Raw genomic sequence first — 27,566 nt, 5'->3', positions numbered from 1 at the left:
CCCACTCTTCCTGGTTTGCAGATAGTCACCTTCTTGCCCTGTCCTCATATGGCAGGGAGAGAGGTCATTTCTCTTGTGTTTCTTCTTGTAAAGGCACTTATTGCATTTATGAGGGCTCCACCCCCATAACTGAATTACCTCCCAAAGGCCCCATCTCCTAATACCACTACACTACTGATTAGGGCTTCAACATATGAATCTGAGAGGGGCACATTCAGTCCATAACAGGCCTCATCTCTGCGTCCTACCACTTTGGACTCAGTGCTCCTGCTGTGTTGAACCTCATGCCTTCCCAGCCCCCTGCTTCAGCTCCCCACCCCCTTGCTTCTTTTCACACACTGGCCTCTCTCCATGGAGACCCTTCTCCTCCCATGTGACTAGGTCTTACTTAGGTTTCAGGTTAGACTTCACTTTCTCTGGAAAGCTTTCCTGGCCTCTCAAGAACACTGTTGGAGGCCGGGGTGGTGACTCATTTCTTTAATCCCAGCACTTTGGGAGGCCGAGGTGGGTGGATCATCTGAGGTCAGGAGTTCGAGACTAGCCTGGCCAACATGGCGAAACCCCGTCTCCACTAAAAGTACAAAAATTAGCCAGGCACAGTGGCACGTGCCTGTAGTCCCAGCTACTCGGGAGGCTGAGGCAGGAGAATCCCTTGAACCTGGGAGGCGGAGACTGAAGTGAGCCGAGATCGCACCATTGCACTCCAGCCTGGGGGATAGAGCAAGATTCTGTCTCAAAAACAAACAAACAAACAAACAAACAAAAAACATTGTCGGTGCCCTCTCTGTGTGCACCCACTTGCACCCGGCAATATCACGTGGCATTGTAAAGGCCTGTTTACAAACCACTTTCTTAAACAGAAAAGAAGTTCATGACACCAGGAACTGTGGTACATGATAAGCATCCAACTAAAATGCGTTGATGAATGCTTAGCAAGGGCCAGACAGTATGCGACTGGAAGTCTGAGCATAGAATGACAGCATGCCTCCTTTAAGAGGTACATCTTTGGGTCTATTTTTGAATTCTAGGCTTTAATGAAGTAAAGTTGAAGTTAAAACTCCAGGGTCAATTTCTAGCTGTATGACTTGGGCAAAAAAGTAAACTTTCTGAGCCTCTGAAAGTTTTCTCTACTCTTATATACAGTCTTAACTATGGTCTTCTCTGACATATGGCAGGATCAGCAAATAACACAGAAAGGATTTTGTTGTTGTTGTTTGTTTTTTAGAGACGGAGTCTCACTCTGTTGCCCAGGCTGGAGTGCAGTGGTGCGATCTCAGCTGACTGTAACCTCCGCCTCCCAGGTTCAAGTGATTCTCCTGCCTCAGCCTCCCGAGTAGCTGGGATTACAGGCATACACCATCATACCTGGCTAATTTTTGTATTTTTAGTAGAGACTGAGTTTCACCATGTTGGCCAGGCTGGTCTCGAACTTCTGACCTCAGGTGATCTGCCCGCCTCGGCCTCCCAAGTGCTGGGATTACAGGCGTAAGCCACCACGCCTGGCCAATGTTTTGTTTTTCAATGTAACATCTTACGTGCTATTGTGGCATTCAATATCCAGAAACAGCTAAAATTACAGAGACATGAGTAGGAAGGCTTTGTTTCTGATGCCGTTTCCTGTGGACAAGGCAGCTGTGGGTGCTTTTCATCCTCTGTACAATAGACAGGTTGGGCCAGGGGATCTCCAGGGCCCCTCCCCTGTCTGACGCTCTTGTTTCTTTCCTGAGATGAGCAAACATTACCCAAAGCATCGCTGCTAAAAGCACTGATAGAAATATTCTCTTAACTGAAGTGCAGCCAGGTTCTCATCACTGAAGGGAATCTAATTGTTGAGCTCCAGTCTCCATCTGCACTGACAAAGGACAGTGCCCCAAAAAAGCCTGCAGGGCCGCAGCACTGTTCAAACAATCAGAGAATAAACAGACGCATCTGTCATCCGAGAGCTGGGAGAGGCCTGCCAGAGACAATGTTCCTGGCCACGGATGCCTGACGAAAAGAATGTTTCGTCGTGTTTCAGAGGCACTGTAAGTCTGAACACGCAAACCGCAATTACCTAGAATCCTAAGGACAGTCATAAGTGCGTTGTTCTTGTGGTTTTCTGCCAAAGTGAATCCTTCCTGTACCTACCTGATGGTTCTTCACAGGGTAGCACAATTGAACAAGGACCTCATGGCAATGACAGGGCATTTCTTTGTTCGATCATTATGCTGTGTGGCTAGAGAAAGTCATCAGGCCACGTAGAGGGAATGGCTGATGTCACGGTTTATTTCTCCTTTGGCGTTCTTAATAATCTAATGCAGGCCACTTGTGTCTGTTGTAAAGTGGGGATAATTCTAGTAGCTATTCAAATGGCATGAAATGAAATATGTCCCCACATTCATTCTTCCAAGACACTGTGTGACGGAAGGCAGGTACCACTGCTTTCTTTCCTTACACCCTCTCCTGGCTGGGGCCCACTCAGCAGCCCCTCCACCAGGTAGTCCTTGCCGGTGCAGTCACAGACCCACCCTCCAGCTCCTAAAGTCAAACACTCTCAGACTCAAGTCCTTCAAACCACAGGCTCATCCATTTGTTCAGAAAAACGGATTGCTGGGTGGGAGGCACCGCTGTAAATGCCGTGTAAATGCCGTGGAGTGTGAGCAGGAAGGCAGTGTTTGCACTCATGGAGCTTACAGTCCATAGGGAGAGACAAGAGATGCATAAGTGTCCAGTAAAATGTGGGCAGGGATGAGTGACATGAAGAAAATAGAGCACACTGAAGGAACAAGGGGAGGGCACAAGAAGTACTCACAGAGGAGGGGGGCTGTTAGGAGTGGAAATGAATTCCCCCAAGATCCATATGTTGAAGTCCTGATCCCCAGCACCTCAGAATGTGACTGCATTTGGACATAGGGCATTTAAAGAAGTAATCAAGGTAAAATGAGGTCGTCAGGTTGGGCCCTGACCCTATCAGACAGGTGTCCTTGTAAGGAGAGGAGATGAGGACACAGACAAAGAAGGATGGCCCCATGAGGACACAAGGGGAAGATGCCATCTGCAAGCCCAGGAGAGGGGTCTCAGGAGGAACCAGCCCTTTGACAGCTTGATCTGGGACTCCAGCCTCCAGGACTGTGAGAGAACCGAGGTCTGTCGTTGAAGCCAACTCGTCTGTGGTGCCCTGTTATGGCATGAGAGGCACCCACGGGAAGATCCTGGGGAAACACGTGACAGTGACAGGGCCAAAGGGGCTGGGCTGGCTGGAGGAAAGTGCAAGGACCGTGTGCTGGCCCAGGGGTGAAAGGCAAGGTGTGGTGGAGAGTTGCAGGGGCATTCAGGAGCCAGAGGTAATCTTGTGAGTCACGGTAAGGACTTCACAGTCACACTGAAGGTAAATAAAAACTTCTAGAACAATGAGCAGCAGTGGTCCACGATCTTATTCATGCATTTCAGAGACCACTCTGTGCAGATGAGGCCAACACACGAGTCAAAGAACGCACAGGGAGGCTCACTGGGAGACCCCCACGGAAGTGTAGGTGACAGATGATGGCCGCCTGGGTGGAGGGCTGGGGGCAGTGAAAATGGCCCGATTTAGGCTCTTCTCCCCGGAGGAGGCTCGGGACCTGCTGCTGCAGGATGTTCAGGAAAGACAGGAGCCAAAGCAAACTCCTGAGCGTGAGGCATTGGCAGCAGAAATACTGAGATAGCAGAGAGGCCGGTCTGAAGGGGAAAAGTGAGAGTTCAGCTTTGCCCATTTTACATCGAAGTGATGCTGCTGAACAGGAAGTGGGATATCTGGGTTTGGGGTTCAGTGAAAGGTCAGAGGTCATGACCCATATTTGGGAATCAACATAGAGATGGAATTGAAACCCATGATGTTACAGGTTGAATCGTGACCCCTGTCAAAAAAATTCATCTGCTGAAGTTCCAACCTTCAGTAGCCAGAGACGGGGTCTCTAAAGAGGTAATCAAGTTAAAATGAGGTCAAGAGGGTGGGCCCAGATCCAATGTGACCGGTGTCCTTATAAAATATAAAAGGAAATGGAGACAGACACACACAAAGGAGAGGCCCTGTGCAGAGACAGGAGGAAGGCACCATCCACACCCCAAGGAGAGAGGCCTCAGGAGGAGCCAGCCCTGACGACACCTTGATCTTGGACATCTGGCCTCCAAGACTATGGGAAGAGAAACACCTGTTGCGTTTCTTTCCAGGTGGATGGCTTGTGTTCTGTTTCCACGGCCCTAAGACAAACAAACACATGGGGAGACAGGTGCTCTGACTGGGAGGCAGTGCTGATGGTGAGCGGGAGGCCTGGGGTCTCAGCCAGGGCCCTCCACCATGAGAGGGCGGGACAAGGAGGTGGAGTGAGCCAAAAAGAGTGGAGGGAGCTGCTGGGAGGGGAGGAAAGGCAACAGGTTGAGATGTCCTGGAGCCAGGAGGGTGCGGGAGGCAGCAGGGCAGGCTCCAGTGCCAGGCGCTGCCAAGTCCTGGCCAGGCAAGCACCCAGAGTGACATGGTGCTGACCCAACCCAACTGCTGGTGTGGCCCCAACAGCTATTTCAGGGCCGTGGTGGGGGAACGGAGAGGGGAGCTGAGGTGGCAGCAGAGGGGAAGGCCACTCTTGGGAGGAGCTTTAGCCTTAAGGGAAAAAAGAGAGAGAGGCACTACTAGAAAAGGGGAAAGTCCAGCAAGTCATCTTTGAATGGGCAGTGGGAGCAGGCTTGTGTGCTGAGGAAGGTTCTAGAAGGGAGGAGTGGCCATTGTGGGAGAGGAGATGATGGTGGGCATGGAGTCCCGGAGGAGGGAGCAGCCAGCAAGAAAGGACCAGCCTTCCAGGGGCCAGGGACAGCCCCCACCTTGCCACAGGGGGATGGCAAGGCTGGCTGGTGGGGAGGGAGCAGGAAGGACCCTCATCCTCTGAAGCTGCACCACCCCCTGCCCACCTTCTGGATCCACCACTTCCCCACACACAGCGCTGCACCCCTCCCTCCCTGCCGCCTCCAACTCCAGATTAGTTTCTGAGCGGGCCCTGGATGCAGCCTGCCAGGAGCATCGGTGGACAGACATTTCCAGGCCTGCAGTACTGCAGGAACGGTGACCCATGCATGATTAAGTCAGAAACACACATCTGTTTCAGACATTTATTTCCATTTAAATGACACTTTGAAAGATCGACGAGCCAATCTGTACTGCAAAGACAACTTATCATCAAAGACTCTAGAAGTACAATCGTATCAATTCACAAGACTTGATTTCTTCAACTTAAATGATAGCTTTTAGTTAAAATATACCTGAGAGAAGAAGAACTCCAAAGGATGCCTGCCTCATAATCTGCCCTGGACTTGTCATTCCCGACAGGACACCTCAATGGACACTGCCCCACCCCATTAAGACTCTGAAGCGTAGGGTCCCATTGCTTTGCTTCCGAAATCCAAGGGGAACAAGAAGTACCCATCTCTTACAAAAATAAGCATGTCAACATCGTTCAGTACATTTTTGTACACATATAAAATCAAAATAAATTTTAAAAATATTTTTCCAGGTACAAAATAAATATAGAAAACATCAATGTAAAAACAAAAGGATTGTCCGATTCAGACCATTACCTTGCCAAATTTTCGGGAAGAGTGAATTATCACATCAATCGACAACCTAAAACTCACCCAGTTAAGTGCATTATTTTCATAATTTAATTTTCGTTAAAAATAAATATGATTATTAACCAATAATAATGACATATACCCATTTCCAAAATACGATGACATAAGAGTCTAGCAGATCCCCCTAAAATACAAGGAAATGACAGTTTCAGATATCATTCAGTGACATGTAAATTTAATTTCGTGTCTTTTAGGAAAAGCAAAATTTGACCGCAAAGTCTCCTCTGGTTGCATTAAGTAATTTCCAGTCATGGTAGATTTTATTGATGTCTTATATGCCCAGGCAAAACAAGTCACCTATTTCCCATCTCATACTTTCTGGAGCCGAATTGAACCGAGTATCACTATGTCTTTGGCTTACCTCTTTGGGGACCCAGAGACTGGACCCGTGAGCCAACAGACCTCATGCTGGCTTCGCTGGCAGGAGGGTCTGAGACTGGCTGTGTCCACGCCACACTGGCCAACTTAACTCTGCGCTTCTCTGACCAGTGAATGGAGGTAGAAGAGATGATGTGAAACAGTATGACACAAAATGTTGCATTTGGCTATGGAGTTCGTTTTTCTGCTCATATTTAAAAGTGATTGTGTCTGATAAGTAGGAAGATCATTTTTTAAATTAATTAAAACCTAATTTTTTGTTTGTCAGTCTTCCAATTGGCAGGTGCCAGGATGCACTCCAACTTCCTCCTGTTGGCGTGACTCTTTGCCCTGTGCAGAGGGTGGACAGGTTCCCTTCAGCTTCAAGGCCAATCTGAGAGCAAGAGGTCCGTTCCTAGCACTCAGATTTCAACAGCAGGAAAACAGACAGAAATTCATGCCTCTACATTCCCAGGGACCACACATTGCAAATCCTTCTCTCTACATTCCCAACAGAGAATGTAAGCACCTTTCATATCCCAGAGACATAGTTAAGAGTTTACTTCAAATACACCTCAGCCCATGATAAAGTTCCTAGTGTTCACATATAGATTTTGGGGTCACGTAGAACGAAACAGAAATAAAAACAAGTCCCAACAATAATGAATAAAAGAGGCTTCAGGAACTGATGTTTGAAGGAACCTTACAGCTCACTCCCAGGCCACCATTCTTTCTTGTGATAGGATTTGCCTTGTGAGTGCCTGAATACCACCTTTGAGAGATCCCGTGAGAACCCAATAGATAATTATTGGGTTCTACTCTCCAGCAGGCACCATGCCAGAGACCCAAACAGACAGAGGAATCAGGCTGGAAGAACTTTAAAATCTGCCAGGAGAGACACAGCCATGAAAATTGCTATAATGTCCGTTCTGATATAGCAAACGCTGAAAATTAATTATTGAAAAAAAATGTTATGAGAAAGCAAATACTTCCTGCTACAGTTTGAATGTGTCCCCCAAAGTGCATGTGTAAGGAAACTTAATCCCCAGTGCAACAGCGTTGAGAGGTGGGACCTTTTAAGAGGTGACTTGGTCGGGCGGGTTCTGCTGTCATGAATGAATTAATGTTACTATCAGAGGAGGGTCAGTTATTGCAAGAACGATTTTATCAAAGCAAGTTTTGCTTTTTTGCCCACCATGACACGGCATGAAGGCCCTCACCAGAGGCCAGTGCCAAGCTCTTGGACTTCCTAGCCTCTAGAACCATGAGCCAGATTAATTTCTATTGTCTATAAATTGCCCAGTCTGTGGTATTCTGTTACAGCAACACAAAACAAACTAAGACGCTTCCAAATGGAGAACATGGAGAAAATGTAAACATTGCCTCATCTGTTTTTAAAATGAGGGTGCATGGCAGCTGTTAGATTAAATAATTAACAAGCCTGATTTAATATATCACAGAGCCATAGACTCTTGGCATGGAGGGCCCATGAGAGTCACCAAAGCCTGGTTTTTTTTCTTTTGGAACTGTTTATCAAGGTTTCTAAATAGTATTGCCTCCCCAGTTCTTGCTTGTAAAAAAACACGTAGATACTCAATAGGCTGGTTGATCTGTTTCACTTTATTTCACTCTTTCTAAATGTTCTGCCTGAAAGTTGGCATCACATCCTTCAGAGATGTCTGGAACTGTGGCCCACGCCTGCAGCTGGCTTCCACCTTACTGAACATGGGTGTGTGGCACATAGCTGTCATGTAACAAATGTGTGACTGATTGTGCAAAGGTGAAAACGAGTGAGGCCCTCAACTCCACCCTGCCACCCCAACAGCAGAGGAGGGCAGTGGGGGTGCCTGCTGTTTTACATCCCAGGTAATTAAACCGCCCCTTGCTCTTTCACTGCCCTTCATGGACACAGGTGGGGCAGTTAACTGTTCAGAACCAGCTTCCACTGAGCATGGTATCTCTAATTAGAGCCTCGGATCTGTCTGTCTGTCTCTCTCTCTCTCATAGACACACACACACAGAGTTTGAGTGTGGGGCCCCCGGGCTTGTTTTGCAAGGGCATTAGACAGGGAGACAGGGAAAGTGGGCTGGACTGAAGAGTTTATTTTCTGAAGCCAGATACTTGTTTGGGCTGCCACCTGGAAACTTGAGTGACCTCAAGAGAGGGCTGGCCAGGACAGGACAGGTCAGGGGATCCAGCTAAACAGGAGGTTCTTGGGAATGACACAGATAACTAAGCGCCAAATCCCAGGAGGTCAAACAGGCCCAGGAAGGGGCAGACTCAGACTCATGTCAACACTTGGAAAAAAAAAAAGGGGGGGGCAGCAGACAGGAAAAGGGGTCAAATGGCACACTCCTTGGGCAGGGCTGGTCCCAAGCTTCCTGTGAAAGCGGATACATCGGAGGACTCGCCACTGTGCCAAGTGGAGAAAGGCAAGGCTGCTCGTGGGAGGCAGCATTTGGAGGCCGAGGGGCTGTGTCTCCACCACGTCTGAGCCCCCGGGGAAGTCACTGAGTCACCTGCCCCTCAGTTTCCTCCTCTGAAATCCAGGGGCATAATTATAAGAATGGTGCCCTCCAAAGGCTGCTGTGGGGTTTCAGTGAAACAGCAGGTATGGATGGACATGGCTTACAATGCCCACAGAGAAGGCACTGGAACGCTTCTTTATTCAGCTGTCAAGGGATCAAGTGCCCCTGATGATCTTCTCAGCATTGTGTATTTACCCAGTGAAAGCTCTGTATGCAAAACCCACAGCCTCGAACCTCAGCTTGACCCTCATTCAGGATGCCCGGTCAAAGCACTGCGCACTCAACAGATGAATAAATAAAAGAGTGAATGTCTGACATGGGATTTCTGATGCCAGCTTTTAATCCTGGATGTGCCACTCGCTGAAGGACTTAGCAAAGTCACTCCATTTTTCTGAGCTTTGGCTTTCCTAACTGTAAAAGGAAGGTTTTATCTTTAAAAAAAAAAAAAAAAATACCGTAGATAATTTCTAAGGCATCTTCCAGCTCCAACTTCTTTTACCTCGTTCAGATTTTCACATATTCTGAATTAAGAGGGTCAAGAACACAGCGCTCTGATTGTGAAGAATGTCATGAACAGAAGAACTTCTCCAAGAGTTCCAGGAAAAATTCAAATGAAGAAAAAGAACAAGAGCTGAAACAAAGCCCTACAGACTCAATTTGAAGAGTTTTTGATTTGCACAGAGATCACCAGACACTGACAGGTACACTGATAGATAGTGCTGTATACACCACCATAGAATCCACCAAAATTCACAGCCCAAACACTGACTATAATCATAAGCACCTGCATTTATTGAGCACCTACCATGGGATGTTGAGTAATTTATACTCATCCTCTCATTTAACTCACATGATCATCCCATGAGGCGGGAACTACTATGGTCCCATTCTTCAGATTACAAAACTGAGGCAGTGAGAAGATAAGCAACTTGCCTCTCACGGGACTTGGCGAGGAAGGTAAAATTCAAACCCAGGCCACCTGACTTCAGAGCACAGACTCTGCCCCAGCGAACAGCGCCCCGGGGGTTAAGGGTATGCCCAAGGTCACGCTGGAGGGCTGAGGCTGAGCTCTAAATGCACCACAGCTGGGTGCCATGCAAGCTTGTCCCTCCCGCATGCATATCTCACTCGCATTGATTGAGAGCAGGAGGGGGAAAATGCCTAACACTGAGCACGTGTGAGGATGATGTCATGGGAGGAGGAGCCTACAACTTCCATTGAGACAACCGTTTCACACCTGGGCACTCCACACCACGCCGTCTTAACAAGACCTCCTTCTTCATATCATTACTCTGCAAATCACACACAGACCCTTCCCCCCAAATCAGGGATATTTGGAATATATATCCTGAATTTGCAGAGGCTAGCTTAGAGCCTGGGTCTGCAATGGTGGTCTTGGAGTCTCAGGTCACAGAGGCTGGCCTGGTACCAAGATCTACTAGGATAAGCCTAGACCCTGGGTCTACTTGAGCAAGTTGTAACCTGGGTCCTCTGCAGCCTGGGGCCATGGAGACCTCTCTGGTACTTGGGGTCAGCCCGGTGCTGGGGATAACATGGAGCCTTGGTCTCTGGATCTATTTACCCCAAATCAGGAAATAACCAAGCAAACCCATGGCTGCTAAGCAACCACTGCAGGCCATTAGATACAATATCGCGATAGCAGCCCACGCATTCAGCCTGCACCCAGTGCTAAGCCTGCACCCAGTGCACAGCCGTGCCAAGAACTCAATGTGAATTATCTTAATTTCCACACCTCTGACAACCTTCTGAGGTGAACACTATTATCATCCCATTTTATAGAGATGCAGAGACTGAGGTGAAGAGAGAATGACCACCTGGGGCCACAGCTAGCAAGTTGCAGAGCCAGGGCTGGAACCCGGAGGCGGAGGCTTGACAAGAGATGTAAATGGAATGGGGCCTCCGTAAGTGGGTCGCCCAGCCCTGGAAGCAAGGTCTCCTCTTCCCCAATTAGTATCCTCCCATGGGCCCTTTTCCCCAGCTTCCCCACCCGGTAGGCAGTAACCGGGTGTCCCAGTTACCGCCTTACCTGGTGGGTCTCTATTTTCCATGGCTCCTGCCACCATGGAAGCTGGACGCTCTGCAAGGCTGTACGTCAGTACAGTTTCTACAGGTGCAGAGCGCTAGCTGTGCCCTAAAGAGAGCGGACAGAATCCACATTCTGCACTTCTAGCTATTCTAGCTGTACAACCTTGGGGTGTGCACACACACACATCATGCTTCCTTGTTCCTACCATTCCCAGGGGCCCTTCTCATATTTGTTAGCTGAAATTTAAAGCTTAGGAAGGAATTTTAATAAATTACTTATGAAACCAAAGTAAACATCGGGATAATTTTTTGCACAAAAATAACCACACTCAAGGGGATCAAAAACTTGCATGAAAATCAATTAATTTCACTTTCCAAGTCTATTTCAGCCCTCTGTGCCAGCCTTTTGGGATAACCGGTGCAGCACCCGGTGCCCAGCGGGAGTTGGAAATCACCAGTCAGACCTCTCATGGACGGCGTGGCCAAAGTTAACTTAGCAAACTGAGGGCACTGCGAAGCTCATTAAATAGGCAATGACACTTGAAGCAATGATAATTGCTGCTCTTGACCACGCTCACCCTCCTGCAGCCTGCAGGGAGGTGGCCTCGGGGCTCACTGACCCTGTGCCAGGAAGCTCTACCCTCAGGACAGGGTGCCAGAGGGCAAGTCACTGGCTTCCCTGGGCCTCTGAGTTTCCTAATCAGATTTGTTTTAAAAAATTACTCCAAATGTCAAGTGGAGGACAGATTGGAAAGTGGCAGGGACAGGCCCGTGGGACCAGTTTGGAGGAGGTGGCTCGAGTCGGGATGAATCCAGACAGGTGTGGGCAGCAAGCCAGAGGTTAGCGCGGCGGGCGTGGGATATGAGGCTCAAGGAAAGAAGGCCTGGCAAGTTATTGTTGACTTGGATTTTTCTTTCCTCCCTTTTCACACAGTGTATTATGTGGTTACAATGGTGTGTTTGAAGAGGAGCAGGAATTAAATACATTTAGGGTTTTGTTTTTTTTTTAAAGGCATGGTGGATGCCAGCAGGCTGAAAGGTCAGGAGGTCTGGTCTTCCCACTGCCACTAAGTGCTGAGCTGAAGCACAAATTCTTGAAACATGGCTGGGTGTGGTGGCTCACACCTATAATCCCAGCACTCTGGGAGGCTGAGGCAGGTAGATTACCCGAGGTCAGGAGTTCAAGACCAGCCTGGCCAACATGGTGAAACCCCATCTCTACTAACAATACAAAAATTAGCTGGTTGGTGGTGCATGCCTATAATCCTAGCTACTCGGGAGGCTGAGGCACAAGAACCCAGGAGGTGGAGGTTGCAGTGAGCCAAGATTGCACCACTGCACTCCAGCCTAGGTGACAGAGTGAGACTCTGTCTCAAAAACAAAAAAAGGGTTTGCATGACAGTGTAGATGAGACAGGACTGGCCAGGTGTCGGGCTGGAGGACAGGCACACAGACTGCACTGTGTGATTCTGTCCACCCTGCATTGTGTGAGGTTTTCCGTTTGGGAAGAAAAGGGGTGAAGAGCATGGCTGTGAGCATTTCTAGGTTTTCAGGTCACAGAGTCGCACCCATTTCCTACTTACTGACTCATGTGAAACCACAGTGTTGGCTCGCTTTGAAAAATATTTCTTTTTTTTTCAGTCCCGGTTCACCCATTCCCTTCTAAAACCCACCTACCATACCGATATATTCAATTCCACTCAACAAATGTTTATTGAGCATCTACTATGTGCTGGGACCATGCTAAGAATCCAAGGTGCGTCAGTGAAGGAAACGGAGAAAGACCCACGGCCCACACAAAGGTTATGTTCAAGACGGGTGAAACATAAACCATAAAATATAGATATGTTATAATAAACAGATATTACATGCTTTGTTAGAAATTGGTAAGTGCAAGGAAAATAATATAAGGTATGGGGCATGGGAGTGAGGTGAGCTGCATTTTCCTACAGGGAAGTCAGGGTAGGCCTCACTGAGAAGGTGACATTGACCAAATGTCAACGAGGCAAAGGAGCGAGGCATGAGAGCACCTGAAGAAAGGGCACTCCCAGCAGAGAGGACACCCAGCGCCAAGGCCGACGGGGATGGGCACATAAGGGCAAAGGGGCTGCTGTGGCTGGAACAGACTGCTGTTCAGGGAACAGCAAGAGGCCAGAGGCAGTGAGCAAAGGGACGCGATTAGGGAATCACAGGTAGACAATGGTATGAAGGATGTGGTTTTTATCCTTAATATCCTTGGTGATGGGAAACCACAGGAGGGTTTTGAGCAGAGAAGTGAGATTTTCAAAGGATCACTCTGGATGCTGCTGGGAAGAGACCAAAGGGTGCAATAATGGAAGCTGAGGGAGGGTCTGGAGGCAGCTGCATGAATGCAGGTGAGAGGCAATGCAGGCTTGAACAAGGGTGGTCGCAGTGGAGAGGCAGGAGGTGGTTGGCTCCTGGAGAGAATTTGAAGGTAGTTCCCACAGTCTTTCCTGATGCACCAGATGGGAGAGGAGTCGGAATGGCTCCAGGGCTTCCCACTTGAGCTGCAGGAAGATGGAGTGGCCATTACCTGAGACGGGAATGGCTGCAGATGGGCTGGATGTGGGGCAGTTAATCAGAAGGTCAGTGTTGGACTGTTCACTATGGGAAATCAGGTAGGCAGTGGATTGAAGAGCAAGAAAGAGTTCTAGGCTGGAGATCAATGGAAACATCATCAACATATTTAAAGCCATGAGACAAGGTGGGCCCCTCGGAGGACTGGGTATAACCAGGGAAGAAAGGGGGCCCCAGGCAGAGCCCAGAATCCTCCAGCATGACACGGTCAGAGCAAAGAGAAGGAGCAAGCAGAGGAGATGGAAAAGGCGAGCAGCAAGGAGGAGGGAGACCAAGAGCACCCGGTGTCCTGGAAGCGGGTGATGAGGACTCGCCACATCAAGCAGGAGGAGGACGAGGACTGCCCACAGGACCCAGCCATAGGGGGTCGTGGGTGCCCTGAGAAGGGCCATGCGGGTGGAGTAGGGGTGCAGAAGTCTGGTAAGACGCCATTTGGGAAAGAAGGGAAGGATTAGGACGAGGCAACAGACAAGTAAAACTCCCATGCGGGGTTCCGCCAGAAACGCAACAGGACGGGGCACCGGGACGGGGAAGATGGTCAGGGAAGGTGGTGGTCGTTTCTGGTCAGGTGGAAAATGGCAGCGTGTCTGTGTGCTTATGGGGTGATCCAGCAGAGGGGACAGCAGGTGGCAGGACGAGAGTGAGGCCACATCAGGAGTTGTGGAAGAACAGCTGGAGTCAGTCCAATACCAGGGGTTCTGGCACCATGGGGTCCAAGTGGCTTCTGCCACAGTCACAGTAGAAGGCAGAGTACAGAGGTTTGGGGGCTGGGGGTAGGCGTGCGTGGTTGGGGGAGTCTGAGGAGGCACCCCAGAGAGGCAGTGGGAGCAGCCAATGCAATGTGCTCCCGCAGCTCCGTCAGCAGGTGGCTGGGGAGGCCACAGGGCAGCTTAGGGTCACCCCGTTTCCACCACTTTTCACCTATGTAACCTTGAACGAGTTGTTCGCCCTCTCTCTCTCTGCCTCAGTTTCCTAATCTGTAAACCTGAGCAACTGGGGGTCTCTGCCCCCGGAAAACTCATTGAGAGCATGTAGATGAGGCAATACCTACACAGCACCTAGCTCAGCACCTGCCCATCAGAATCCTTCCTCTCTGGGTGCCTGCGGTGAAGCCCCGGCCCGGCCAACCTGGACCTCTCCAGTCCCACTCTGGAGCTAGCGCTGGGTGTTCCTGGGGAAGCACTGCTTGGCCTCCTCACTCATGCTTTCACATCGTTTCTCACTCTCACGTCCAGACAAGACAGCACCAGGAAACCCACGCTGAGCTGGAACCCTCCTTCTGCAACAAACAAGCTGGGAAGGTCCTGGGCAAGTTGTTAGGTCTCTCTGGGCCTCGTTTGCATCCCACATAAAAGAGGAGGCAGGACTGAATGAGCTCTAAGGTTCCTTCAAGTTCTAGATTCATGAAATAATGTTTTCCTCAAGAAAAAGAATTATTCATTGTATAAAGAAATACACACCTGTAATCCCAACTACCCACTAGCTGAGGCAGGAGGCTCGTTTGAGGCTCGTTGAGTTCAAGGCTGCAGCGAGATCAGGCCACTACACTCCAGCTTGGGTGACAGGGTGAGACCCTGTCAGAAAAAAAGAAAAGAAAAGAAGAGGGGAGGCGACGGGAGGGGAGGGGAGGGGAAACAATGGGGAAAACAATGGGTCTCAAAGAAAATCCTTTAAGAACACACAGAAGTGGTAGGGAGAGCCCACGCCTGTCCTCATTTGTCCCTGGAGCTGTGGGCTGTAAGCTGATGCCGTGAAGGCCAGACCCAAAGCCAGTCACACAGAGGCAGCAGCTGGACCAGCCTCGCCAACTGAGACCAGTGGCCACACAGACACACACCTGACAAGGTAGACCACGAAACACAGACACAGGCCTACTGCCCAACAGACAACTTCTCCCTCAAAGCACAGTCATCTTCAGAATCAGAGGCAGCCCATCCTATGGAACCGAGGGGCGTGGCTCTTAAATTTGGGCTTCAAAAGATAAGCTCAGTCCCTGATTTTTTCCACCTGAGAAGGAGGCTTTTCTGAACATGACCCAGTGCGTTCAGAGCAGCCAGGATGAGGAAACACATCTACAAAGAAGCAGCTTAATCCAAACACAAGAAATGGTATGCAAAATAGGATATCAGACATACTTTTGCAATTGAACATGGTCAAAACCATTTTGCAGCAAGTAACTTTTTTTCCTGAGTTCAAGTAAGAGTTTAGTCCAACATTTATATGTGACACAGCCACGTGAGGCCTCTTCTCTGAGTACAAAGTAAAGACTGGTAAAGTAAAAAATAAAAAAAAAAATCATTTCTATAATTAGGAGCAAGAGTACTTTGCATGTCACGTGACCGTGGCTGAATGGGCAAAACCAAAGAAGTGCCTTGGTTTTTACCCAACCCTGCAAAACAGGCTCACACAAACCTCTGGGTAGGAGGCAGCGGAGTAAACTGAAGGCTAAACACCAAACCACAAAGTTCAGTTGTTCCTCGGCCAACTGAGACATTCAATGAAGATGAGCTTGGCTCAGGCTTGGGAAGTGGATGCAGGACCACCCTGCTTCACCAGGGCCCACTTTGGGGCTCTGAGCTCAAGGGGTCCTTGAGAGCAGCCTGACTTGACTCCAGCTGAATTCCCAGAAAGCTCCCAGAATCCCGCATGAACCACGTCTCAGTTCAGCTGTCCTTCAGTTTGAACTGAGAGCCCTGAAGTGCTCCTAGGGCAGTGGCTGGTCCCCATTGATCAAAAACAAGGGACAATTGGGGTGATGAAATGAGAGAGCAGCAGATGGCTCAGAAGTGATGTCCTGCTCGCTAGGCAGGTCAGCAGTGTGGGCAGTCTGTACAGCAGGTCAGAATGCAGTGGTTTCTGAGCCTAATTTATACATTTATAAGAACTCTGTCCAGAGCTGGGTGTTCCTCGGCATGTGAGCAGCATCCACTGCGGGGACATTTCCTGGGATGAAACTTGGGTTGTGTTGAGTACCGAGCCAATAACACGGACTCGATCCCAGCTACATCCAGTCCTGTGAATGAAGGAGCTGGGGTGAATTTGGTCATCCCAGGCTTAGCTCTAAAAAGCACAAGGATTGGGAGCTGAGGTGGAGGGGACTCGACAGGGACGGAAGGATGCCGGCTCGGAGACCTCATCATCAGTGTCCCCTCCTAAGGGAGGCAGCACGTGGGAGTGGTTCAAGTCAGGGGCTGTCCACCAGATTCTGACAGTGCTCGATTTTCATTCCTGCTCCTATGTCTACTGGCTGTGAGCCTTGGGACAAGTTTCTGTACCTCTCGCAGCTGCTGTTTCCTTGCCTGTAAAATTGGGATGGTAACACCCATCATGTCATAGGATACTGACTCCTGAAATGCGAAAATCCAAGTGTATGTCAAACACTTAGTATAGAGAGTGTGCGTGCCCAAGAGACGGGGCCTATTATTGCCGGGGGCACCAAGTGGGAACTAATCAGTGGCTTCATGAACACCGACATTCTGGCGTGGATTTCAGCACTAGAGAACAGCATCCTCTGTCCCGCCCCCTCTTCCAAAATCTTGCAAAAACCATCCCCACGGGTTATCTGAAACTTGTCCGGATGTGCCACTGGGCTCCCCTCAGACAGGCAGACAATCTTCCTCCCCGGAATTCTCTAGAGCCTGCCAGTAGTCCAAGAGAGTCCGAGGCTTGATGAAGTGGCAGGCCACGATCCTCCTGAAGAGGCACACGGAGAAGCGTAAGCCCTCTGGAAAAAAGGTCGGCTGGGAGTGGAGCTCCTCCAATCTGATGTTCAGCCTTTCGAGGCAGAGCCCCACAAACACGTCTTCCAGTTTAATGTATGGGACGCTCTCAGAGACATTGTACACCTGACTTGCCACGTCGCCGGAAAACACGTAGGCAGTGCCAGAGCAGAAGGGCGGGTACCTGTCCCACGGATATTCAGATTTACTGACAAACCACTTACTGAATGGCTGCCTGATGGGAAGCTCATTGAGTTTCAAGAAGCCAGTGAAAAACCTGGTTGTTCTGTTTTTCTTCAGAAGCAGTTCAGTCAGATAGTCAACATTGATGAACATGTCTGAGTCTGTTTTCATCACAAACGCCGCCTGAGGACAAAAGCGATGGACCCATTCCATACCCATCATGGTCTTTAGGGTCAGATTGTAATAGACGTCTAGGAAATCCTTCTGGATAATGTCCCCGTGTCGCTGGCTCTCCTGGTCCACCTCTTTCATTTCTGCCGCACTGCTGGTAGTCCCCAGGAGGAAGAATGTCTTCAGCTGCTTTCCCTTCACCGTCCTCTCTTTCCCCCACGTCTGCCGGATGGCCATGCGCTCAGCCAACTGTTTGTGGGATGAGGTCACCAGCAGGACGAGGAAGGGAGGTGTTTGTCTGCAGTCTGTATCTGGGAGCTTAAGGAAGTTCCCGTCCTCTTTCTTGTAAACAAAGGACTGTTCTTTGAAAGGATTCAGATTGTACATGCTAAAATACAAACAAAGAGCCCCCAGAACCAGAAGGCAAATATAAATCAATCTCATCTTCGGGAAAGCCATCTGAAAGGAACAAAATCCAATGATTAGACCTCAAAAGCATGAGGATGTGTCTAGTTTTATGCTAGGAGGCTGAGGTGGGAGAGGAGACCCGTGTTTTGGAAACTCTAGAATCTCGCTGAATACAGAAGTCGGGTGCTGTGTGGTTAAACAGTTAAGCACAGAGGTCTGACATCTGCCAGCATCTGTCACTTCATGGTGTAAGATAAAAAGCTCAGAGATTCTGGGCATTGGTCCAGGCTCTGCAGCCCTTAACCTATGGGAGTCTCCGATTGCCTGTCTGTAGGGATATGGGACCAGGTCCCTCACTCGGTCCTCCAGCTCTGCCCTTCTATGACTCCGTGATGAAGTGCAGCAAAACAAGCTGCAGGTCTGGAAACCACGCATTGTAGATCTAAATGTATGGACCACTTGCATTCTTCTCTGATCTAATTAAGCGGCATTCCTGCTCCCAAAAAAAAAGCAAGTCCAGTGTTCTGATGTGCATAAGTACCTTCAAATTCTGTCTCTGCCAGAATTATTTTTTTTACGTTACTTTTTACAGTCTCTGATCTGATTCTTTCCTCTTCTGCCCACCCGTCTCTGCTATCCTCGGCAAGTTCAGGATCATCCATGGTAACATTATAACATTAAGAAAGCGTATAACTCACTTTTTGCTGGGTAAGAGACCTCTGGTTTGAAAGCTAAAGCCACAGTGTAAATGCCAAGAGGAAATTTGTCTCAAAGAACTGTCAGTGTAGAATGCTCCACAGTTATCAGGTTCTGGGCTTGGTTTGTTTACCAAAAATGGTGATTCTGACAGGAATCACTAGGAAAAAAAAAAAAAGAGTATCATTCAAATCACTCGTGCCTTACCAGCAGGCCTTCACAATTTACCGTGTCTGTGGTGTCACCTTCCAACCTACTTACGTGACTCTGAGCATGCATTTGAGCCCCAATCCCAGCCTCACTTTTCTCATCTGTAAAATGGGTATCATTAAGGCAAACAAAGTCCACAACAGTAACAATATGCCAATCCCCTAGAATCCTTCAAGCCTAATAAGTTAGGATAGCACCTAGCAGCTTTTTAAAGAGACATGATAAACTCATAAATTAGAGTCTAACTTCTCATCCTGATAATTTACCTTATTTACATAACAGAGTCTGTAGTTAATGCTGAGAGAATTTAACACAGAGAATAAATCCAATTCTTGACACAATAGCGGCACTTTAAAAATGTTATCCTGGGTGAGAGAACAGAGAGGACAGCAGAAATGAAACTGAAAGAGTGAAAAGCAGAGTTGGTTTGGGCTTTTTAGTTTTAATTTTATTTCAGAGACCAGATGTCACTCTGTCTCCCAGGCTGGAGCACAGTAGCACAATCATAGCTCACTACAGCCCTGAACCCCTGGGCTCAAGTGATCCTCCTGCCTCAGCCTCCCAAGTAGCTGTGACCACAGGCGCATGCCACCACACTCTTCTAATTTTGTATTTTTTGTACAGATGGGGTTTCACTATGTTGCCCAGGCTAGTCTCAAACTCCTGGGCTCACGCAGTCCCCTGCCTTGGCCTCCCAAAACACTGGGATTACAAGGGCAAGCCACCGTACCCAGCCAAGAGCTGGTTATTTTGATGGCCAAAAAAGCACCTGAAAATTTCATTGTCATAATTCTGTTCTACATATATTCGCCAAAAGCAACATGAAATAATAATGGAGCTTTCTAGAACCAGCTCGCTCTCCAGAGACTTTTTTCCTGGAGGCAAACTTAGCCAACTACCTGCTCTGCTTGGCACCCCTGGGGAGTTCCTGCCCAGCTCCTGCCCCCAGCAACTTCAGAGAAATCACAGCAGAAGGCAAGCAGGAGACCAGAACTTGTCTGAACTGGTGCTCCAGGATACTACAAAGTTTCTTTCTTTCTTTTCTTTCTTTCTTTCCTTCCTTCTCTCCTTCCTTCCTTCCTTTCTTTTCTTTACTTTTCTTTCTCTCCTTTCTCTTTCTTTCTTTCATTATTTATTTGCATGGTTAGGATGTGCAGCTGATTAGGGGCGTTGGGGGGCTGCTTTCTCCCCCACAATACATTTTAGAGAGAAGCATAAAAACCAAGTGCAAGGGAAAGAAGATATTTTTCTACTTTGTTTCCTTGCTTGAATAATTCTGCTCTTTTTCTATGGGTTGCTTTAACAGTAAAGCTTAAATTCTCATTCTCTCTGATGTGCCTTTTCTCAGGACCCTTCACAGGGATCTAAATTCCCAGGGATGGACGCTCACCTCATGCAGTGCATTGGCCAAACTGTTTCGCAGGAGACAGAGCAGGTGCCAAACCCAACTGGCCAAAGCCCCCGGGGTCGTTTGTTTTCATGGGCAATTGAACATTTTTCCTGCCTAAAGTGGAGTTACCACCAGAAGTCACAGCTCAGAATCCTCATATATGAGGCATCTGCATCTTTGGCTGAGTCTGTATTGTGCCTAAAGAGGACCTGGGGGCCAGCCTTCCACTGAAGGAGGAGGCAGGGGCACCTGCAGCACCAGCAGACAGAGCCTGGAAAGGGCAGCCTGTGCCCCCAGATCCTAGCCACCCCAGGCCAGCTGCAAAGCAGAAGCCCTCAGCACAAGCTAGCTCTGCCTTACCTGGGACAGAGCCATGAACAGGCACTATTTGTGCCACAGAAGCCCTACCTCCAAACACATCTAGACCACCAGGCTGTATGGCCTGACCAGCCGGTCAATAACGGAATGGCAGTTTCTCCAGCAGATTCTGCACTCCAGGTGTATTAGTCAGGGTTCTCTAGAGAGATCGAACCAACAGGTTATGGATAGATAGACAGATTGATAGGTAGATCAATCAAAAGATAGATAGGCGGGTAAGTAGGTAGGTAGACAGATAGATAGATAGACAGACAGATAGATGAGAAGAAATTTCTTAGGAGAATTAGCTAGCATGATTACGGAGGTTGGGAAATACCGTGACAGGCCATGCAAGCTGGAGACGCTGGGATGCCAAGAGTGTGGCTCAGTCCAAGTCCAAGAGCCTCAGAACCAGATATGCCAATGGTGTAACTATCAGTCCAAGGCCAAAGGCCTGAGAACCCAGAAACCTGCTTGGTATAAATCCTCAGGTCCAAAGGCCAGAGAGCCTGCAGCTCTGATGTCCAAGGCAGGAGAAGAAGAATGTCCCAGCTCTAGCAGAGAGAGAGGAATTCACATTTCTTCTGCCTTCTTGTTCTTCTTGGGCCCAGTCAATGGATGGTGCCCGCCCACATTGAGGGCAGATCCTCCCCACTCAGCCCACTGACTCACAGCCAATCTCCTCTGGAAACACCTTCACCAACACACCCAAAAATAATGCTTTACCAGTTCTCTAGGTATTTATTAATCCAACCAAGTTGACACCTAAAAGGAACCATCACACCAGGCTTTGCTCTGTAACTCGTGAGCAATATAGATACCAGGAGAGAACCTTGGAACTGAAGGAGATAAATACAGGGAAGAACGTGTAGACCTCCCTTCTCCTCTGCCTCTGCCTGCTGCAGGCTCCTCTGAGTGTATCCTATCTGCCGGCTCCCGCCCCCTGCCTAGGTCACTGCCCCCCTTCTGGCCATAGTGCCTGAAGGGCAAGGGGTATGTCTTACATCCCTCCTGAAACCCCAGAGAACTGTGCATAAGCTGGTTGCTGGGTACATTTTGAATTAAAGTGGAACAAGTAAGTAACACACAAAGCTAGGGCCGTCAGGATAGGGAAAGGCTCTCTAAGGGGAAATCTGGGCATCAGCATCCTACCCGCACAGGCATGTGCAGCGCCCTGGGACTCTCCCCAGGCCAGGTGAGGAGACCTTGCCTTAAGCCTGACCTGAGGCTACAGGGCACAGAGACAAAGGAATCAGAAGTCCACCTCTCTAAGGACTGGAAAACTGAAGGGAGGGTCTGGAAAGTTAAGTTCAAGATGCACTTCCTGGATCTGAAAGGAGAGACCTGGAGTGAAGGGACAATGGCCAAGCCCCACTATGAGGCCACAAAGAGTATGCAAGGACAAAGCACTCAGCTCACGGGGTCTCCAGGGGCTGTGGCGCTCGGTGGAGAGGAAGCTGGTGAGCATTCTGAGCCCCGTGAAGGACGTGGCATCTGCACTGGTCCTTGAAGAGGAGGTGTGATGTAACAGGTGGAACCAGCGGATGGGAATTCCAGACCAAGGAAACCCAGGGAGGGTGTTGGCAGTCCTGAGTGCTAGGGTCTGCTTTCAGGACACTCGCTCCAGATCACTGTCTTGTATCCTTGGAGATTCTCACCACCGCATAGGCCTTGGGAGAACAGAACGGCATCACCAGGAATGAAGAAGGAACAACATCAACGTCCCTGCTGTCTGAACAACCCCACGGTTCTCAAATCCAGTGAGTGTCAGAATCACCCAGGAGACTTGTTTAAAATCCAGGTTGAAAGGTTCCATCTCACAGAGATTCTGGCAGGTCTGGGGCCCAGGAATCTATATGTTAACACGTGGTCATTCCACTCTAGGCTGGCGTGGTGAAAAACGCCAGTGGAAACCGCCTGTACAGACCCGACCAGTAATAGGCACCATGCTATAAACAAGGTCGAAGACCCCAGACCACCGTGCCCACCTTAACATTTCAGTGGATTCGTTGTACAGACTGAAAATATCCCTTCCCCTGGGGAAGGTGGGAAAGAGCATGACAGAGGTGGACAAGGACGATGCTTCTCCACTGGAAACTGGGATGGGGTAAACTCTTGCGTCACACATGGCCTGGAGCCTCCCCGCAGCTGACCCCAGACTAACGCCAGCCTGGCCGGGCCTTTGGAGGCCTGGGCTTTCTCAGAGGAAAGACATTTTAGGAGGCAAATTTTCCATGAGACTAGTGAAGCTAAGCTGCAGGATGACTCACCTCTACTGTTTTCTTTTTCTTAAAGAGGAATGCCCCCCACCCCAATTGTATAAGCTTCAGACCCCATAAGACCTGGACCTACCCCTGGCCTCAAGCAGAGAGATCTCCCAAGTGAGCTGAAGTGAGCAACCAGGGTGACCCTCTAAGTAATTAAGAAGTCACAAGGTGGAGGGAGATTCTCAGCAACTGCCCAGGCCCACACTGGGCTGGCAACCCAAGTCCTCCCGGCATCCAGCTCCCTGCCCACTGGAGGAGGGCTGAGCGTCAGTGTTAGAAGCAGAGAGGGTTTTGCAGCTCTTGCAGTGTGATGGTGAATGTTATGTGCCAGCTTTTCTGGGTCACTCAGTTGACAGCCTGAACAGAACAAAATGCTGACCCTCTCGTGAGTAAAAGGGAAGTTCTCCTGCCTGACTGCCTGGAGCTGGGCCTTCAGTCTTTTCCTGCCTTCAGACTTGAACTGAAACATCAGCTCTTCCTGGTCCGGAGCTTGCCAGCTTTTGGCTCTCCTGGTTCTCAGGCCTTCAAACACAGACTAGGGCCACACCATCGACTCTCCTGGGTCTCCAACTTGCTGACCACAGATCTTGGGACTTTCCAGGCTCCATCATTGCATGAGCATTTCCCCATAATAAATTTCTTTCTGTATACAGGCATACCCAAGAGATAATGTAGTTTCCATTCCAGACTACTGCAATAAAGCAAATATCATAATAGAGCAAATACTTTTATCTCCCAGTGCATTTAAAGTTATGTTTACAATATACTGGAGTCTAATAAATGTGTAATAGCATTATGCCTAAAAAATAACATACATATCTTACGTAAAAATACTTTATTGCTTAAAAAAAATGCTAATGTTCATCTGATCCTTTAGAGAATCATAATCTTTTTGCTGGTGGAGGGTCTTGCCTCAATGTGGATGGCTCCTGACTGATCAGGGTCATGGTTGTTGAAGGTTGCGGTGGTCGTGACAATTTCTTAAAATACGACAACAATGAAGTTTGCCACATCAATTGACTCTTCCTTTCATGAAAGATTTCTCTGCAGCATGCGACGCCATTTGATAGCATTTTACCCACAGCAGAATTTATTTTGAAATTTGAATCGATCCTCTCGAATCCTGCTACTACTTCATCAACTAACTCTATGTAACACTGTAAATTCTTTCTTGTCATTTCAACAATGTTCACAGCATCTTCACCAGGAGTAGATTCCATTTCAAGAAACCACCTTCTTTGTTCATCGTAAGAGGCAGCTCCTCATCCATTGAAGTTTTATCATGAAGCCGAGCACAGTGGCTCTTGTCTGTAATCCCAGCACTTTGGGAGCCCAAGGCAGGCAGATCACTTGAGGCCCGCAGTTCAAGACTAGCCTGGACAACATGGCAAAACCCTGTCTCTACAAAAAATTAGCCAGGAGTGGTGGCACACACCTGTAATCCCAGCTACTTGGGAGGCAACTGTATTTCTCCTACCTTGCTAGCAGGCATGTAAATTAACACACTTTGGAAAGCTGTATATACCTTGGCAGTTTCTGCTATAGCTAAACATATGTGCTATGATCTAGCAAATCATTCCTGCACACAGACCCAGCAGCAATTATCTCTTATGTCTGCTAAGACATGGTCAAGAATGTTCACAGCAGCATTGCTCAGAATTGCAAAAAATTGTTGTATCAATCTAGATCCAAACAGGAGAGAAAAACCACATACTACTTTGACCAGGGAAAGTCAAATACAAAGAATCACTTACGATAATAAGGGAGTGGAGTAATGGGAGACTAACAGTAATAAAATCAAGACAGCCCCAAAGAATATACAAACAACCATATATAAGGAATGGTCACTGCCCCTAGGGCTGAGATTGAGCAACTGAGAAAATGCCCCCAATCCCAGGGCTGAGATCTAGACTCCACTGAAAGGGCACAGCTATGCCCACTGAATGGCAGAGACATCACTGCAGATCCACATTAGAGGAACATGTTTGGAATCCACCCTCTGGAACTTGCCAGAAATCTGCCCTGTAGGTTGCAAGGAAAGCAGTTCACCAGTTGTCTCACACATGCACTCTGCTACAAAACACCTAGCGGGTGTACCCGGGGAAACTGCTATCTTGCCAAGTACTCCTGTAACACCACAGGGGCTACCAAGCCAGTGTCCCTGAACCAGGAAGGAAAAACTGTTTCCCCTGCAATGCCCCTCCAGGACCCTCCACTGATAAGCTTCAAGAGCCAGATTGCAAAGGGAAAATATTTAGAGGGCCCAGACCCATTTCTAGAGACCAGGCAAAAAGGGTGAATTTGGAGCCAAGAGGCAATAAATTGATAACACAGCTCTAGTCAAGAAATTTCCATCAACAGCAGAATGGATGAATGAAATGCTACACGGCCATAAAAACTACAAACTATTGACGTGCGATGTATTAACCTGACAGATGTTATGTTGAGTGAAAAGAGTTAGACATGAAATGATTCCATTTATATGAAGTTCAAAACCAGGAAAAACTTATCAATGATGAAGGAAGTCAGCAGAATGTTTATCTTTGGTGGAGAATTATTGACTGCAAGGGAACAGAGGAATCTCTGGAAAGATGAATACATTCTATTCTAGATCTGGGTGGTGATTACATGGGTGGAAATATATGTAAAATCTCATTGAGCCATGCAGCTAAGATTTGTGCACTTCACTATATGCAAATTGTACCATGTTAATATTTTTAAATAAGTTTAATTAAAAATAAATCTCTGAAAAAGACACATCTTCTGCAGAATTGCCCAAATTTATTTGACCACAAATCCGACTATTTTTGGGACAGCATTTCATGGGCCAGTGTCTCACAAAACAGATTCCAGGAAATAAAGTCTAGAGTTTGCTTTTTTTGTCAGCTCTGAAGTTCTCGCAGCTGCTTTTACACATCAGTTGGCCAGATATGGAAGGCAGGATCCTTGATCAACCTGTGAAGTTTGCTATGATGATTCTCATAATATTTCATTAATTGCCAAATCAATATCTACTCTGTTTTCCATTATAAATCAGCTGAAGAAGCTGCAGAGCAGATACAGGAGTCCCCTTTTGCTAACCGCAGGCAGCCTGCTGGGATGAAAGGAATGAGGAATTTGGAATCAGAAGGCCCTGGTTCACATCTCAGCTCACAGTGGTGGTGTAGCACAGCCCAGGGCACTTACATGTTCTACACCTGTGTCCTTGTGCCAAACTGGCGATAACACTGCCTGCCTCACAGAACGGTTGGGAAGTGCTGCATGCCCAGCAGTAATTATTTCTGTCCTAACTTCTAACAAACCTCAACTCAGTTTTGCCTTCAAGGTCTACCTTGCCAGAGGCGTTCTGCCCACCACCCGTCCAGTTATATGACAAACAGGGTGTACACTTTCCATGGCCTGACTTGAACCCCAGGGAGAGTGGGAAGTGTGGTCCAGAAGGTGCTGAGCGCCTCACTCCTGGCTCACCACTCACATCCAGGTCACACCTACTGAGAGCCCGCTGGCACCTGCAGTGAGAACCCAGCCTGGGGGGCACCTGCTGCTACAAGGACAATGACCTTCTCTTGGAGCTCCAGGGGGAGGAACAGAATTAGACCTCACAGGGTTCACTATGGGAAGTAGGCTCTTTCCAGAGCCAGTTAAGGAGCCACAAGCCCCCCAACAAACATCCTTACATCATGGGTCCTTTCAACACAGTCGGGTGAAGCCTGTGAACTCCTCTGAATAATGTTTTTACATGCATAATACAAAACATACAGAATTACAGGGGAAATCAATTATGTTGAAATAAATGGATCAAAATATTTTTTAAAGTGAGCCAGAATAATATACACACTTCTTCATTGCCTCATTTAATAATGATTTCCAGTCTAGATCTGATTTAAAAAAACTACCTTAACTTTGCAGGCAGGACTAGCTTCGCCGGTATTTGGAGATGTCCACTGCTACTGTGGTGTGATGTGAAAATAAGTGATTTCTTTCGGTGACAAAGTCACAAGTTCTACTACTGTGGGTGAGGGCCTCCTCCCAAAAAACTCCCATGTTAAAGTCCTCACCACCAATACCTCAGAATGTGACCTTATTTGGAGACAGGCTCCACACTAAGTTTCAATGAGGTCATTGGGGGATCCCTAACCCGTATGACGGGTATTCCTTCAGGGAAATGTGGACACAGACTCACAAACAGATAAAACACAGTGTGAAGAGGAAGGCAGGGCTCAAGGCTTTGTGTCTCCCAGCCAAGGAATGCCAAAGGCGGCCAGCCACTCCCAGAGCCTGCGGGAGGGCCTGGAGTAGATTCTCCCTGACAGCCTCAGAAGAACCAACCCCAGTGACACTCTGGTCTCAGACTTCCAGCCTCCAGATCCCTAAGACAGCAAATGTCTATGTTTTAAGCCACCCAGTTTGAGGTACTTTGTTACCACAGCCGCAGGGAACTAAGACAGTGCCTATATTCATAAAGAAAGGAAGGGCTCAATTTCAGTTAGAGGTTCCTGAAAATAAGGATGTCATGTTTTGGGGTGCTCAGGGTCTTCTTCCACCAAGGGTGAACAGTGGTGGACAAGCTCACATAGCGGGGACTCCTGGGCTGAGTGACCGTCGCACTTCAAAACCATGATGGCACCGATTCAGGGGAAGACATCACGGTGGCCTCATTCCCAGCCACTCTAGAAGGTTGTTTTTTTTTTTTCTTTATGATTGTTTTATCTGACCTTGTCTTCTGGCTGGACCACGGCTGAGGGAGGGCATTGGCACTGGTGTGGAAGAAGTGGGACATGGTGAGCTGCTCATTTTTACCTTTTTTTTTTTGTAAAATACATTTTTTAATCTTATTTTTTAAATGGTGATAGTAGCTGACAATTTTTTAATTTTTTTCTACTAAGCAAAATAAACTGTCAAGTCTATTTCAACGGCTCCCCCATCTAAATGACGTTTGAATCATCTGTCCGGCATCCTGTGGCCGCTCCACCAGAGCCACAGGAGAGCACCCCGGCT

General features: G+C 48.3%; 1 protein-coding gene and 1 long non-coding RNA gene across 2 annotated transcripts in view; both read right to left on the bottom strand.

Annotated features, from left to right (window-relative positions):
* LOC134738940 (uncharacterized) overlaps nucleotides 1–27,566 on the bottom strand; it is a 69,779-nt gene that overhangs the window by 37,658 nt on the left and 4,555 nt on the right. The gene's annotated exons all lie outside the window — the stretch shown is intronic.
* The window catches only part of B3GALT5 (beta-1,3-galactosyltransferase 5), a 50,816-nt gene continuing 38,579 nt past the window's right edge, over nucleotides 15,330–27,566 (bottom strand). The window contains exons 2-3 of the mRNA XM_054468685.2: nucleotides 18,347–18,504; nucleotides 15,330–17,699 (exon numbers count right to left, since the gene is read on the bottom strand). Coding sequence (XP_054324660.2) covers nucleotides 16,764–17,699 — 936 coding nt within the window. The 5' untranslated portion in view covers nucleotides 18,347–18,504 and the 3' untranslated portion in view covers nucleotides 15,330–16,763. The remainder of the gene's footprint in view (nucleotides 17,700–18,346; nucleotides 18,505–27,566) is intronic.

Source organism: Pongo pygmaeus, chromosome 22 (genome assembly GCF_028885625.2).
Source record: "Pongo pygmaeus isolate AG05252 chromosome 22, NHGRI_mPonPyg2-v2.0_pri, whole genome shotgun sequence".
Taxonomy (NCBI): domain Eukaryota; kingdom Metazoa; phylum Chordata; class Mammalia; order Primates; family Hominidae; genus Pongo; species Pongo pygmaeus.
Note: the sequence above shows the minus strand (reverse complement) of the source record. Positions and strands in the feature narration are given on the sequence as shown.